This window comes from Musa acuminata, chromosome BXJ1-4 (genome assembly GCF_036884655.1).
Source record: "Musa acuminata AAA Group cultivar baxijiao chromosome BXJ1-4, Cavendish_Baxijiao_AAA, whole genome shotgun sequence".
NCBI classification, from domain to species: domain Eukaryota; kingdom Viridiplantae; phylum Streptophyta; class Magnoliopsida; order Zingiberales; family Musaceae; genus Musa; species Musa acuminata.
The window spans coordinates 40,574,388-40,590,328 of record NC_088330.1 but is presented as its reverse complement, the minus strand read 5'-3'; the positions used below and the strand labels follow the sequence as shown (position 1 = coordinate 40,590,328).

The 15,941-nt window shown below is 39.5% G+C and overlaps 3 protein-coding genes across 4 annotated transcripts; all 3 read right to left on the bottom strand.

Moving 5' to 3' along the window:
- Positions 1 to 321: 321 nt before the first annotated feature.
- On the bottom strand, positions 322 to 4,582 carry LOC103982682 (clathrin light chain 2). Its single transcript, XM_009399672.3, has 3 exons — positions 3,936 to 4,582; positions 1,215 to 1,368; positions 322 to 1,103 (listed from the first exon to the last, which is right to left on the bottom strand). Exons 1-3 carry the CDS (start codon positions 4,418 to 4,420, stop codon positions 618 to 620), a joined length of 1,125 nt encoding a protein of 374 aa, XP_009397947.2. The 5' UTR covers positions 4,421 to 4,582; the 3' UTR covers positions 322 to 617.
- A 2,295-nt stretch (positions 4,583 to 6,877) lies between these two features.
- On the bottom strand, positions 6,878 to 11,026 carry LOC135669261 (probable prolyl 4-hydroxylase 3). Its single transcript, XM_065178583.1, has 7 exons — positions 10,665 to 11,026; positions 10,455 to 10,539; positions 8,957 to 9,054; positions 8,742 to 8,839; positions 7,835 to 7,964; positions 7,531 to 7,718; positions 6,878 to 7,442 (listed from the first exon to the last, which is right to left on the bottom strand). The coding sequence occupies exons 1-7, from the start codon at positions 10,856 to 10,858 to the stop codon at positions 7,369 to 7,371; spliced, it is 867 nt and encodes a 288-aa protein (XP_065034655.1). The 5' UTR covers positions 10,859 to 11,026; the 3' UTR covers positions 6,878 to 7,368.
- Positions 11,027 to 11,619: 593 nt separating this feature from the next.
- On the bottom strand, positions 11,620 to 13,965 carry LOC135669220 (ethylene-responsive transcription factor ERF053-like). 2 transcript variants are annotated; one of them, XM_065178582.1, is made up of 2 exons: positions 13,122 to 13,965; positions 11,620 to 13,037 (listed from the first exon to the last, which is right to left on the bottom strand). In XM_065178582.1, exons 1-2 carry the CDS (start codon positions 13,397 to 13,399, stop codon positions 12,116 to 12,118), a joined length of 1,200 nt encoding a protein of 399 aa, XP_065034654.1. In that variant the 5' UTR covers positions 13,400 to 13,965; the 3' UTR covers positions 11,620 to 12,115. The 2 variants fall into 2 exon arrangements, with proteins under 2 accessions (XP_065034654.1, XP_065034653.1); XM_065178581.1 differs by having other exon boundaries at positions 11,620 to 13,962.
- Positions 13,966 to 15,941: the final 1,976 nt, after the last annotated feature.

Sequence of the window (15,941 nt, the reverse complement as noted above, 5' to 3'; positions counted from 1 at the left end):
GTGCTTTTAACTCTGTTCGTTGAAACCATAAAGCCATTGAATGAGGAACAGGCAAGGAGCCAGATGCAGCGGCCAAATAAATGCCATTCGCGGTCTCTTCAAGTATGCAGATCCAGTTCCAGTCTTGTTCGCCAAATTTGATCTCTTTTAGAACCAAAAGGTTAACCTGCACAAGGTAGCAAAAAACCTTTTAACCTTAAGAATCTTTATCTGAACGTGATCATAAGATGATCGACTCGTACAGGAGACTATCCTTTGTCATATAAAACAGTGCGGCTAATAGAACCAAAAAGCCACAGAGCATGTCCATCAACAAAAAAATTAAAAGTTCATGCCCATCAATTTGAGGCACAAGAACTAATAATCAAAAGTTCAAGCATCCCGTCAGCCCCAAGATGTCCAACGGATAAAAAAATATTACAACCCGTTAAGTAAAATAAAAAGATATAATGTTCTTATGCTGCTAAGCAAATTTCAATGACCCAATCATAACATGAGGGTCCATCAACTGGAAGAATTAAGAGCAGATTGAACCAGATTGAACGTTGACACCTTATTCTAGAGGATGAAATCAACAGTTCTAGCCAGATAGGTTAAGTCAATGCAATTTTATGGATTCAAGCATCGGGGGTCGGTGCTGGCGCTTTGTCTGCTTGCTCTTCTAACTTGGGGCTCTCTTCCTTTGGTGAGGCAGTGGTTCCATTAGCTTTGGCATCCTTAGCCGGTGATGAGGGTTGTTTTCCTGCAGCAGCAGCACCGTCGTTGGCATCCTTGGCTGGTGATGAGGTTTGTTTAGCCGCAGCAGCAGCAGCAGCACCATCTTTGACATCCTTGGCTGGTTCCGGTGCAGGTGGTGGTGGTGGCTTCATGTGCGGTGGGGGAGTATGCTTCAGCTTCACCAATAGCTGGCGCATCCTGGAAAGATCAGTGGGCTTCCCAGGTTTAGGACCCTGGATCACAGTGATTGAAGGCTTCTTATCCTGCTCTTTTTTTCCTCTCCTCTTTTCGATGTTGGCTATCTCATGAGGGACAAGCTCCGCAATTGCTTTCCAATACTGTTTATCTGCATTTGCGTGGAACTTTTCCTGGTTGGCCAAATATAGCTGGTCACAAACAAAAGATTACGGTTTAGATGAAGAATTCAGATCATAATATAGCAAATTTTCAATCAAGTAAAAAGAAGGATCATGAGGGGCAAGAAAAAGTATTTTAACCTTTTCTCTTTCTCTGTTCTGTGTCTTGTTTGTTTCACAGTTCAACTTCCTCTTCTCATAAAAAGCACGCTTGTATTCTTCAGCTTCAGAAATAATCTCATTTCGACGTTCTTTCTCCTTTCTCTCTTTCTCCTCAAGTTGCATAGTATTTTGGCTGAATGTTTAACACATTTATTAATACTACTTGAAGTAACACCAACAAGTTATCCAAGAAAGGCTATAAAAGTTGCATGGTTTACTCTTAGACTACATTTGATTTGAGATCAAACAATCAGATTACACTATATTGACCCTGCTAATTAACTATAACAAAGTTTGCATTTGGTTGCTAATGGATTTATTTCTTTAACCCACTATTTTGATGGGTTATTTTATCCCAAGTTATCCAGGTTAAAGCACTATGATAGGTTTAACTTATCGCTTCTTAATTCTAGAGTCTGGCAGGTCAAGCCAATAACCAAATCCTCCTTGACACTAAACCAAACACTGGCTTGAGTTTTAATTGAAAGCCTTGTTTCAATACTCATTTTACTTTGATGACAAAGAATATGTCCCTCATATATAAACATTAGTGCCGGATCAACCAAAAAAAGGAACAAGATCCATAAGTCAAAACTGTTTAAAACTGGATATAAATTCTGGCAAAAGGGCACACAAGAAAGTCATCAACAAGTGAATGGCATACAACAATCTATGTCAGTGTAAAAATGTGATTCCAGCAAGGTCATCAGAAAGCAATTAGCAGATAAAAGAACAAAAACGAGAATATCAAAAGTACACATATACATTATTGTGAATTTTCTTCGTAAAACATGACCTTTGAACAAAACAAGACAACTTATGCACTTAGTTATATGTTCATATATATTGATCATAGCCAACAATAAACAAATGGAATTTTTTGTCTTATTGTTGTTTCTGTTGTATTTGACAACGAAAAGAACCTCAAAACTTGGAAAGATATGGCTGAGTTTGAGAACAGAACAGAATACTCCTGATGCCTTACACCAGCAGATTAAGTAACATTAAAGCGGATATCAATGATGAAATAAGAAGTCTAAGAGTTTAGAACATAGACTTTCTGATGCTTGAATTTTGTTGACTAGTGAAAAGGACCAAAAAAAAAAAAGATGAAAGATGGTCCATCCACAAGGTTTCCACTAATGTAGGGTAAGGAATAGGACCAAAACCAAATTTAAAGAGCTGAACTTATGTATTCATGGCAGCTAATCTAACAAAAATAGAACGTAAAGTTTATCTTGACATTGATTCGAGCAGAACAAAAGAAAAAAAAAAGTTGAATTATGTGCAAAAACTGAAAATTTAGTATAATAATTTCATATGATGCATGGACCAATACATAAATAGCAGAAGCACACAAGAAAATCACCAATGGCAAATAAGTAACAACAAGCTCTTATCATTTTAGGACTTCACAAGTAGCTTCACTGTTTCCAGTGCCATAAATGCACCACAAGACAAAGCCTATAATACTATCTATCTGTCTTCGAGTCGGAATAATTACGACTTGAAAGGACCAAGGACATCTTAGTTCTTTTCCTAGTGAGAGCAATTCACAAGTTCCAATAGTAGCAGAAATATAAGAATACCCTAAATATATACATTTAGAGTGCATAGAACTATGGCAAAATTTGGCTGATCTGACTGCTAACGTATGTATTTTGGTGTAATTCAATTATGAAGCTTCTCTGTAGATGATCTATCATGGTGGATACTCCTGTATGATATCACATCCATAATTAACACTTAACTGAAGTCCATGTATTTTAAGTGTACATTTTCTAGATCTCAAAATGATTGATGAATCATTTTGCTGAAAAACTTCATTACAGAGGATGATACTGTGACAAAGAAAAATGTTGTGAAAGAAGAAGACCACCCTTAAGGCATGTCAATCACAGATGTCAAGATAAATAGGACTTATAAACTGGAACAGTAAACAGGACTAAGGTAAACATCTGCAACCAAAACAAGTAGATAAAGTTGCATCTATATATTAGAGACTTGATATGCTTGCACAACCTAAAGAGAACTACCAAAAGGATTGCACACCATACTTTATGATGGCAGCTCATAAAATAATAGAGACTCCAGATCATAACCATCTACTACCATGAAGTTAACAAGCTAATGAAACTCTTAAAACAGCTCAACAAATTAATGCTGAAAGGCAAATGAATAAAACCAACAAAATCAATAAAAGAAACAGATCAAAGAGATGCTTGATCGGGAGAGTAATTGAAGAAAATCTGTCTGAATTTTGCAGGTAACATCTATAAACTCTGTTTATATGCCTGTAATAATAGCTGATTCCAAGAATACAAGTTAATATCCAATTAATAGAAATGCAAAGATGAAAGCTTAGCAACAAAAAGAAAAGAAAATGTAAGTCATTCAAAGTTCAGATCAGAAAGGCTATCACAACAAAAAACCATTAGCTCAAACTAATGTTCATATAGAACTAACAATTGGCGAGATCACTGACCTACAAAAGGGGCATAACAGAATCAGAGATCAATGCACCAAACAGAACTAAGCTATCAGACTAGAAGAGAAACCATATCAGTCCATGGCATTATTCAAATTAGATCTATCATCCAAGAAAACTTCCGTCAACCTCCATTACATGAAGGAATTAAGCCAACACAGTTGAAATATAAGTAGCAGAATGGAGCTTCATCTAAAAGTAGAAACGCTCACCGGCGCCACTCGCGGAGGAGGAACCCCTCCTCCCGCATCTGGTCCGGTTCAGGAAGGATCGGCCCGTCCGAGGTGAAGATCTCGCCGTTCTCCTCCGCCCCATAGGCCTTTACCTCGGCCTCTGGCATCGCGAACGCGGACGGCGCGGACGAGAAGCCATACCCCTCCGGCGAATCCGGCATGCTCCCGCCGCCCCCGTGGTGGTGGTGGACGGGGGCATCCACGGGGTGGAACCCGTACTCTCCTCCACCGCCGCCGGACATGTCGCTGGGAAACCCGGCGGAGGCGGGGGGGAGGTTATCGTCGACTGGATCCTTGACGTCCTCGTCGGCGGCGAAGGAGGAGTAATCCTCGTAGCGTTGGGAGGAGAGGCCGGGGTCGTAGCCGAGGTATCCGTCGTCGAAGGGGCGGGCGGCGGCGGAACCCGGCCCCACCGCCTCCTCCTCCTCGACGTCGTTGCCGAAGGCATCGAACTCCAACGACATCTCTTCGGTCTCTTTCTCGCCCTCTCTCGCGCTCTCTCCTTCTACTTGTGTGTTATTAATCGCTTCAGCTGCGAGGGCGATCGAGAAGGAGGCAGTTGGATCGTGGGTTGACTGTAATTTTATGGTGTTGCTTCACAATGGCCATTTCATTCCGAGGGAGATGAGACTGTAGAAATAAGATGCCACTTGGCAACGCATATCAAATCCATACTGGACAAACTTATTGATGGATACGTAAAGACTCTCCAGAAACTATATATATATATATATATATATATATGATGGGAAGGGTTTGTAATAGCCCAAAATTTATTTGATGACCTAAGTGTAAATACAGAATTTACAGGGAATAAATTGCAAAAGTGCATTAAAAAAATAATAAGGGTTTTTCCTCTCGCCACCTCTCCCTCGCGAGGAAACAGAGGCTGCGTGGGAGCGGGTGGGAGAGAAAGAGGGAAACAGAGAAGGAATCGGAGGAGAAGAAGAAGAGAGGAAGAAAAGAGGAGCGAGAAGAGGAAGGAAAGAGAAGGAGAAGAGAAAGAAAAGAGAAGAAGAGAAGGGAGAAATGGGAGAAAGAGGAAAGATGTCTCGGCTGTGGGAAGAAGTAAAAGGAGAAGAGAAGAAGAAGAAGAAGTGAAAGGAGATTAGAAAAAAGAAAAAAAAATGGAGAAGGAGAGAGAGAGAGAGAGGATATCGGAACGAGACAAAGAAAGAAAAAGGAAGAAAAAATATAATAGAAAAAATAAATGAGAGGAAATGGGCGAGAGAAAAAAAAAAGCAAGAGAAGAAGAAAAAATAAAAAGGAAAAAAATGGTTCGATGACTTGTTTTGATACCAAATGGATTTAGATCAAGTCCAGAAAAATTACATGAGATATGATTTTGAATTCTCTTATGTGTCTATTAATTAGATTTATATTTTAGATTATAGATCGATGAATCATAATAATGTTCGTTGATAATGGGATGCTTATATTGTGAAGAAAATAAAATGAGGAAAATGATGTTAAAAATATGAAAATGAGAGGAAGGAGCTGACTTACATGTTTACATTGGAGGATATGTAATTAGAGTAAGTATTTGATGATTCCGTCTAGTTTATTTTTAAAAATATAAATGTATGTGTTTGATATTTATAAATATTTATGATTGACATATATTATAAGTCATTTTATTATCTAAAAATATTATGAAAGGATTTGTTATTTTATAAGCATAAATTAATTTATGTTATCTGAGTCTTATGAAATTATCTATTCAATCATTATCTTGGAAAAGTATTGAAAAATATATAAATACTATTGGTTTTGAAATGATGCATTAGTTTTAGAATAATATACAGAAAAATTTAATAAAATGTCTAATTTTGTGTGAAAGAAATTGATATGTTGTTCTTAGTAAAATGATAGTTGTCTGATCAGTTTGATTATGATCTCAACCCTATCAACAAGGATATACATTGGTGTTTGTTCAAAAATTAATTTCTTTTGGATCATAACAAAAGGAGATATATGTTACTTATATCATGGGGGTCAAACATGATTCTAAATCTTGTCATGGGGATATAATATGACTACAGCTAATGATATTACTATGATTGTACATCTTATTATATTTATATTTATGAACTCTTTAACTATATTTATATAAATAATATTCTTTGTACAATAATGTTTATGCTTTGATACGTGACATTAATTATACTTATGCTTACTTTATGGAAATATATTTAAATGCATCTTGTTTGGAAAAGTATTGTTAAGAAGACATGATTTGAAACGTATATGAAAATTACTGTTTGTAAACTGTATAAATATGAAAAAAGATTTGGTATTAAACATTTTATATTAATAAGTAATGATTTTGCAATGCATATAAAATTTAAGTTTATGTATGAGAACAAGAAAAATATTTGATATCTATGCATATTTCAAAGGTGTGTTTTGAAAGCACAAAAAATTCATTTATTTTTTAAAATATTTATTTATAATAAATTTTGATCAGCTTGTGAGTCACATTATATACTGAGTTATGGTTTGCTCATATAATCATCTCTAAATTTTTTAAAGTTACACAGCAAAAGCATCATTGATCAATTCTTGATTGAATTATGTGGTTATTCCATTAAAATCACAATCCATTAAGATTACTTTGTATATGTATATATGTTAATTGAATTGAAAGGTTATGACTCTCAAGAGGTTGTTGAATATATTGAATGTCTTATGCATAGATTGAGTTACGTTATTAATATCTTATAGATTCATTGATTATGAATTGAATTATATAACAATTATTATGTGATAATTATTTATTCTGGTTCTGGTCATGCATTCTTACCGAAAAATTTATAGAATTGCGATATTGTTCCGTACTCAACTTTCTGCTGGGTTGGAGGGGTTACAATGTTAGTATACAAATGGGAAAAAGCATTTAAGTTTCTAATCAAAACATGCAATTAAGTACTTCAATATGCAACTTCTTGATTTTTTTTTTCTTTGGTTACATGAAAGAAGAAATGATTACAGAGTAAATTTACATCTACGTCAACTTGAAAGGTCAACTTGCCTGCTAGCATCTCGGTTTCTACATACCATCGTCCCATAAACCAATCAAACATAAATAAGACACAGGAAATGAAGATTTCACATGGATGGGTCGGGGCGTACATCCAATGATTAGTTGAAAATGAGAACTTGTCTATCAAAATACCCATATGTAATTGGTGGCATTATGATTCATTGTGGTCATAGGATATGAGGAGTTGAGGACCACAAAGTTAGCTCCACAGAAGACTTGTGATAGGTTCCAACAAAAAAAGAACGGAGTGTTGGAAGTTATGTAATATATATATATATATATATGTTCATCTGCAATACGCTCAACTTTCTTTCTAGTGTAGGCATCAAGACACAAGGATGGAACACAGTACCTTGTTTAGTTTGGTAGCTAAGCCCTGTACTCATGCATGCGCATCCACTTTGTAGAAGACCACTTATTTCCTTTAATAACAGGACATCCACCTGCAATGAGTGTAATAACATTCTGAACGTTTCAAATACATCTGGAAATTGAAACTTCACTCAGGTGGCCAAACACCATTCAACTAACCGTGCAAACTAGATGGATCTGGAGTGGCATCTGGCCTCATGCTCCAGAAGAGTAATGCATCGCCCATCTTTGGTTTAACAGAAAGACACTGCTTTGCACAGTCTGATAGCTCATTATACCACGGTAAAGAACTGCTATTTACTTTCACAGAAGGGAACACAGTTTCACCACCTTCCTCAACATCAGAACTGAGCAACAGAAATAGTTGCAAATGAAAGAAAATGTGTTAGAAATTGCATGAGAACTGCACCAGCTTACTGACAATGTTATCAGTTTCCAAGTATAATGAGGGGATGATTCTTACAGATACATGAGAAGGGTAGCAATACGTTGACCCCCATTCTTGGTGTTGAATTCATCATTAAAATAATCATAGTGTGGTTCATATTTCTGACCAACTTCATAATGGAGAACCTGAAGACCCTCGCCATGTTCTGTAACAATATAAAACCAAATTTGAGGTGAAAGATAAGATAAGAAAGAAAAGAAAGAAAAAAGAAAAGCATCTGAAGACGAAAAAAGCACCCTTGAGAAACTGATACTAGAATAGAAATGCATAATTTATTTTGGCAAAGAGAATAGCGGCTTGATCACTTTGATGAACTGCTATTTTACTAAAGCGCTGATATATACCACCATTAATAGTGTAAAAGTCAAACAATTATATACTTCTAAAGTTTATTATAATTCCACAGTGAATAAATATTATGACATTTTTAAGACAAAAAGATGACCCAATATGTAACATTATCAAACAAATCATGCTGATGTTTATAATCAAGTGCTACACAATCAGACTTTGTGATAATGGCATTTCAGTATATAATGACCAGTGTGAACAAGCATTTCAGCTGCACATGGTATCTAGTCGAAACACTCAGTGCAACTTCTACATATAACAGTTTTACATATACCAGTAGTCAAAATAACATATTTTTAAAGAAGTAATACTTTACAATAAAGCAGACCAAGAGGACTGAAATATGTCAGTTATAGATGATATGAGCCAAATGATTTAAATCATTTTCAAACAAAGACATACATGTTAGAAGTACTTTGCAAATGCCCCAAAACAAATTAGTAAAAACTGTACAATCATTGGCTATAAATACTCACAAGAAGACCAAAATATGGTGCATCAAGTAGGAGAATTAATTTTGTAGTACCCACCGATGAAGTTCTTCAGTTTGTATAATATGCTGAATACATACCTACAGGTATAAAGGTATAATCTGCTATCCTTTTCTCAATTGCACAGATAATTTTGTCTTTTCCTCTTCTAAGAAACATGCCCGAACTCGTCCTCACCCTGAAATATATATATATATATATATATATATATATATACACACACACACACACTATTACTGAAAACATTTAACTAGGGAGCAATGTCTGATAAAAAGATAGTCAGTGAAATGCAAACCTGCTGTCTTTACTCCGACCAGTGGCACTATCAACAACTGTTGATTTCTCCATGTGAGGCTTTGCTAACTCAATCAGATAGTCACACTCTTTCTTGGACTAATATAATTGTATACAAAACCATCCATTAGTTCCGATAGAATATCATTAATGAACCTTGCTAAAGGTATAACATGTATAGCCTAACTAGGCAACATACAAAGAAAACTTAAGTCACCACTGAAAAGATAACATCACAAAAAGATATTTGAAATTAATTGCTCTCTTTTATCTGGCCTTTCCTTCTCACCATAAGTGTAACAAAGCTAAGGATGCCATGTATGGAAACTTTGTTTATGTAAATCAAGCAAAACTTGCAGCAAGACTGGCCCAAGGATGAATAATGATCAGAGGTGTCTCACAAGCCAGATGTAATGCTATGCTTGATGGATAGGTCCACATCACAGACAGATGTCTATGCATGAAAAAAATATGAAGCACAATTTTTTTCCAAAAACATGTCAAAAATAAAGCAAAATAAAATTTCCTATATGAATCTCCAAGCAGAAAAAAGCTTTTCTTTAACAAAGAACCAACAGAGCATAAGATGGTAAAATCAAGAGTTTATAGCTTAAGTCAGCAACAACATAAGAAACTTGATGATGTGGAAAATCAATGATATTGATGTATGCCAGCATGATAATAATTACAAGGACACACATAAAAGGTCAATCTGTACTGATTCATAACAAAAGAAAGTCAAGAATACCTTTGAAGATGATCTTGGAAGTGGCCTAATAAAGATATGGGCACTGGAGATCTTAAATATTCACAAAGGGAAGATAAATGAGGCAAATTTTCTAAACTATAGTTCCTTAGTGGTTGATATTCTTGGGTAAGTGCACTGTATCAGCAAATAAACTTCTAGCAGCACATTTCTTGTAAAGGTGATGATAAATTGGTTTTGGAACTGAGAATAAAGATAAAGCCAATGCACAATCAGTTGACCACAATTATCAAAGGATTTGGAGGCATTCAATCTGACCATGATATCAAAGAACTCACAAGCATTGAGATATGCGACAAAGATGCTACTTCATCAATAGATTCAAAGGTCGTCAGATATGTAGCCTAATTCTCTCAGCAGCCTTTCATTGGGACAAAGAATTCCATAAGGCATGACCGGAACAATTGTAACTCATTTGTGCAAACTCACGGATAGATTAGGAGAATCTCTCTGCAGAGAGGAAACAAATGGTGGAAATTCCACCATCTGACGGATCCATAAATGAAGCTAATCTTTCACAATCAAAGTTGAGAAAACAAGCAGAATACAAGCAATTACTGCTATTCCGGTTTCTTCCCAGTCTTAGAACAGACCTCATTACTAATTAGATTCAGAAGCAGCATATATATCGCACCTTTCAACAAACGGATTCTGTCACGCATTCCAACAAATGTAACAGAAGAACCAGGGAACAGTAATAAAAGGAGGAAAGCAGAACATGAAGGAAACCAACCAGAAAATTGTGGTATATAAAGGCCCTAGGCTCCCACGAGAGCATCTCCGTCCACTGATCCCCTATCTGCCCCATTTCATCCTTCCTGCAAAATCCGAAAACACAATCAGCGCCCAAGAGCAAAAGGAGCCCGCAGATCCGTGGCGAAACGCCAACAGGTCCGATCGATCTCCTCACGCAATTACAACCGAGAGCAAAAGCTTAACGTACGCCTCGTGGACGGGTCGACGGGGGCGGAGGTCGGGCTTAGCGCGGTCGTCGGAACCGACGGGGAGCGAGAAGATTCCGAAGGCGAGGAGCATCAGGAGGACGACCGACGCGGTCAAGAGGGCAGCCAGAATCAGCGTGAACGAGGAGGATCTCCGGCCGAGGAGCGTCCGGGAGTACCGCGCGCCCCTCGCCATGGTTGCCACCGCCTCTGGGAGACCGCGGTGATCTTGGAAGAGCAGAGTGCCGTGTTGGTGGGTTTGGGGGAAGAGGGACTTCTTCTACGGTGGCTTCTTGGCGTTCTTGGAAGTCCGCCTTCGCGTTCCTTCGTGACATATCTCGCCACTATTACAGAGACCGGATTTGACATAACACCATTTTTTGGACCAAGTTCACTAACCAGTTTCGTCGTACCCAAGTATTTCTCGCGCCATAAATCGCGTTTTCTTTGTCTAGAGTCGTTTCAAGTCGTCATCTCTTCATCCCAGATTATTTATATCCCTATATTAGTATTTCTTTTCTAAAAATTTAAATTTAATTCTAACTTATGAAATGTAGAGTTCAACATCTCCTCATCATTCAGAGTCGTCTTCCTGACCAATATTTCACCGACACGTGTTCAACATCTCATTATTATATGAAAACCTCTAAGTAATCCAATTATTATAACCCAATCAAAAAATTAATTAAGACGTCAAGAGCGTGAGTTTAAACATTGTATTTCAACTTTGAAGTTGTCTAATAATCCAACTAAATTATATATCGTTCTTAAAATATTTATCGGTGGGTTTCTGCTTCACAAGGGGGGTGGATTTTTTCGTAATTTTCTAATATTTTATGGAGTCATGAAGAACATGTTGTCGTCTTCGAAGCTCCGTATCCTTCACTCTACTCAATCCATGAAAAGGAGGTGGCAAGAAAACAGAACATCCCACTGTCGCTGATCAACACAAAAGGAGGCCACGTAAGCTGAATGTTTGACTTTGAAGAACAACAAAGCATGGGTGACGATTCCGACCCCTGTAAAGGAAGGAACGGAGAACTCCAAATCGTCTCCGTTTCTCCTTCCTCATCACCCACTACAATGACTTCTTCTCCATGCATACGACGACTACAAGCGACATGAGTGTGATAAGATCTATAAGAAGTGCAAGGATCAACTAAGAGTGTGGAGAAACCAGAAGGTGCCCTGCTACTGTTGTGGCTTGGAAAAAAAGCAGCCAAAACAGGGATCCATTGGCATCTGAAGTGCAGCAGCAGAAGGATGTATGAAAGAGCACTGAGGAATGTCTATGCTCTAAATCATATCCCTTGGCATGCAGATCAGATTTGTATGTTCACAGGCTGCCCCATAAAATCTGCAACCAGTGAACTGTTCCTACCCAAATCAACTGTCCTGCGTGCGTGAGTTCTCTAAGCTCCTAAAATGATGAATAGTGATAGAGTGTGTGTGATCACTCCTTCCACATAAACAAGGAGGGCGAATAAGGATTGGAAGAAGCAGAGGTGGTGGCAGTCTCCTGACATGCTGGTGTAGAACTGGAGCAGTCCATGTCGGACTCAGCGATGCTGATGAGGGGGGATTGGAAGAGCAGGCTGTTAGCTCCGTCGATGTCGTCCCACACGGAGCTCCCCGGACCCCAGGTGCTGAACCATGCTGCATCGGCGTCCTCCCATACCATCTCCGACGGCTGCGGCGCGGATTCCGTTGTTCCGAATGCCGCGGGTTCGCTTCCGATGGGTTTGCACAGTACCGATGGGGAGTCCACAGAGCTGGTCGTGCCACCGGTTGTAGTCTCAGCTACGGCAGATGGAATGTTTGATTGCCTGGGCTCGTCCTGCTGTTGGTCTTGCTTGGATTCTTGCGGAGTGGCAGGAGCAGAGGACGAGAGGGAAGAACATGAAGCCTCACCTCTGCTACTACCGCCACCGCCGCCTTTGCCCAGGAAGAGGTTGGGGAAGTTGAGCCGCGCGTTGTCGCCCCTGAGCTTGAATGCCTCGCGGTCATACGCGAGGGCGGCGTCCTCCGCAGTGTCGAAGGTGCCGAGCCAGAGGCGGGTGCGGTTCTTCGGAAGGCGGATCTCCGCCACCCACTTCCCCCAGTGCCGCTGCCGTACGCCGCGGTACAGCTTCGTCGGGGCCGAGACAGAGGGTAGCATCGGAGGCCGGAAGAATCCGGCATACACCGAAGACAGCGTTCGCCTCCTCTCCTGCCCCGAAAAGTGGCCCCGCGGGCTGAGGTGTAGCGACTCGCTCCAGTACTTCAGTAGCTGCTCCTGATACATCTGCTGCTGCTGCCGAGTCATCGCCACCGGGGCCGCTCCCTCCGTCATAAACAACGGAGAAGGTGGATAAGCTCCAATTTGATACGGATGACTGCGCGCAAAAGATATCATCTGCTGCTGCTGTTGCTGGTGAAACTGATTCGAACTGGGGAGAGGCAGGGTGGGTGGCGCGTACAGAACGGGCTGAGGACCCTCGCAAGCGAAAGGAAAGATCGGCCTCGAAGATGTAAAAGGCCGGGGCGAACAGGCCGGAGAGAGCGCGTCGAAGGAGTACGAGGTGGAAGAGGAAGAGGGAGAGCGGTGCCGGTCTGGGCTTCTAATCTTCTTGAGCGGCCTAGTCGCCTCCCAGCTCCCCGGCGGCGGTGGAATTCGCCGCGTGCCCTCGGGCACCACGAGCTGCAGTTTCCCCATCTCTCTTCTCCCGCGACTCCCACCGTTCTTTTCCGACTCCATACACAGCCAGCCGCCCGCTCCCAGGAGATTGTTCCAACGGAAGAAAGTCCAAATCCCCGGTCAAAGAAGAGGGATGGAGAGCTGACGGCCGGGAACCGCGGGAGATGTGGGTGGCTTGCAGGAAGTAGGCGGAGGGGGAGAGAGAGAGAGAGTTGCCGTGGTCGTGTTGTATGCTGTGGCTCGTGACTCTCCGGGGTGGTGCAGCAGCGGCGCCTTAAGAGGGAGGGAAAAAGAGGGCGAGGCAGATATTTTGACTCCCGGACACGGTCGGTGGAGTGGGGCCCGCCGCGCAAATTCTTTTTAGATTGGCCTCTCAGGCGGGCCCCGCAATGAGACGAGACCGCACGCGTGGACTTTGAGATCCAACGCACGCCGATCTGGCCATCCGCACGACTCTCGAGGGCCGCCCCCCGCGCACGTGCTTTCTAAAGATTTGCCTCCCCCGCCTTCCCCACTTACGCCGATCTGACCTTCAGCACCCATCTCAAAGTCTCGCTGCTGTTGGCCATTCCCCGCGGTTCGACCGGAAGCGATTCCCTCCCACTTTGGCATTTATCCTCCCACCAACAAGAAAACAAAAACATTTTTTAAGCGCCCACAAACAGCAAATTTGTTCCCACAGTGATTCAACTTCCAAATCACAATGGAAGCAATTGCGCACAACCATTTGTGTGAGCACATAAATATATTTTCTTTTTAGTGTAGAAATAGAAAGAAAATCTAAAAATCTTTTAATTATTTTCAACCATAACAAATCCCGCGTGTTATATGCACATCATCATCCCATCCATTCTCCTGCTGCAGTCACTGCCCAAGAAATGTATTAAAGATCTTTCGGGGTCTCCATCTCTCGGCAGCATGCAGACAAACTCGTCGCGTCAACCCAGTCCATATCATCCCCCTTCTCTTTCGGCAGCCACCAGAACAAGTCAACCACATACGGCCGTCGTAGAGTCGGTGGTCCGCCGGCCGCCCTCATCATACCTACACCTTCCATCTTATTATAATAACGATAATAATAATGACAATGATAAAAATATTATACTACCAAATCACATAAATATCAGCTTCCTTTCCCTTGTTGCTTTTGGACACATGTCTCTTCCCTCCTCACTACCAAGTACTTCTTTAAGCTTAATCTATTACTTGATGGTTGACATACTGCCATACACCACCATCCATCTCTCTTTCTTCTTGTGCTCCTCACCTTCAGGAAGTACTAGTAATTTGTTTTGTATATCTCGTATCTTATTTTAGGTGATCTACCATTATATATACCAGTTCTTGGGGTGTGGTCGATTGTCATAGTATAAGAGGGGAGCAAGTGTCAACCTTATCAAGATGGAACTTGAGGAATAAGTGCAATGTACACCATCAATGGTGATTAGGGTTGGCCACTAAAGTTTTTAGTGGAATATATTAAGTTAATACCTAGGATTAGCGTGATGGATGCCTATCTTTAGCTTGGTGTCATCAATCATTAGGTTTATTAATATAGGGTCAACCATAAAGGAAGGGTGGTGGGAGTGGTATCTTTGTCTTAGTTAAGTACCGTGGTCAAACGATAAAATGATTGGTTATGGGTCCATCAGCACCATTGCGGATGGATTAGTATTTTTATGGTGATTATGCTAGGCATAAAACACTTGACATCTAACACTACATTAATTGGTCCTAATTGAGTTTATGAGGAGTACAAACATTAAAAAGATAAGTTTTTGATAGTGATACCCATGATCGTGATGTCTGATGCTTCACTTAACTAAATATCAATTAGGGAGATGCTAACTAAGTTGATTGCTAAAAATCATGATATTTGATAATAAAAATATTTTGATTATAAGAATATTAGTAACATTTAGGTATGTTATATATTACACATATTTAACTTAGGAATTAATATTAGAATATATGTTGTATCAAAATTTTATAAGGATACAAATTTTGATTTCTTAACCTAGATATTGATTTGAATCTCGAGATCTTACTCTGCGTCTACCTTTGGGTGAAGTGTTACAGAAGAAAATTCTAAATTGAACCTTACAAGACTTCATAGAGGACACATCCGTTTAAATATGAAGGATTTGATCAAGTATTGAGTTTATGTGAATGCAAAAAATCTTTAAAAAGTTTAGGTTTCGAATAACGTACATAAGGACATTACATTTAAGATCGTAGTTAAATACTTATAACAGTTATGTATTTCTTTCTATTATATATATGATCATGTAATACCAAACCAGAAGAACATGAATAACAATTGATTAAGTCAGACTTCTGATTTCATAAGGTCAAGTCAATCATTATATCATTTGAATAAATTATCAGTTAGATAAGGTATCGATAATTTTTCATTTTTCATGTATTGTCATCCCCGTCGTGTAAACACAATTTTCAAACTTTGTAAGAACATATATATAATTTTTTTTAATATTTTGTTATCGAGGGAATATCATCGATATGATATTAGATATATGGGAACAAATAAATTCACTCAGCACTAATGTTATAAAAAAAATATAATAATTAGTGACACAATAAA

Excerpts from the sequence above, each read along its gene's own strand:
- LOC103982682 (XM_009399672.3), bottom strand. The coding sequence starts at position 4,420 with ATGTCGTTGGAGTTCGATGCCTTCGGCAACGACGTCGAGGAGGAGGAG. Across the intron at positions 1,369-3,935 it reads CTCCTCCGCGAGTGGCGCCG|CCAAAATACTATGCAACTTG; the intron begins GTGAGCGTTTCT and ends TTAAACATTCAG. Across the intron at positions 1,104-1,214 it reads AGAACAGAGAAAGAGAAAAG|CTATATTTGGCCAACCAGGA; the intron begins GTTAAAATACTT and ends GTTTGTGACCAG.
- LOC135669261 (XM_065178583.1), bottom strand. The coding sequence starts at position 10,858 with ATGGCGAGGGGCGCGCGGTACTCCCGGACGCTCCTCGGCCGGAGATCC. Across the intron at positions 9,055-10,454 it reads TTATATACCACAATTTTCTG|TCCAAGAAAGAGTGTGACTA; the intron begins GTTGGTTTCCTT and ends CAATTATATTAG. Across the intron at positions 7,965-8,741 it reads TTATACCTTTATACCTGTAG|AACATGGCGAGGGTCTTCAG; the intron begins GTATGTATTCAG and ends ATATTGTTACAG.
- LOC135669220 (XM_065178581.1), bottom strand. The coding sequence starts at position 13,399 with ATGGAGTCGGAAAAGAACGGTGGGAGTCGCGGGAGAAGAGAGATGGGG.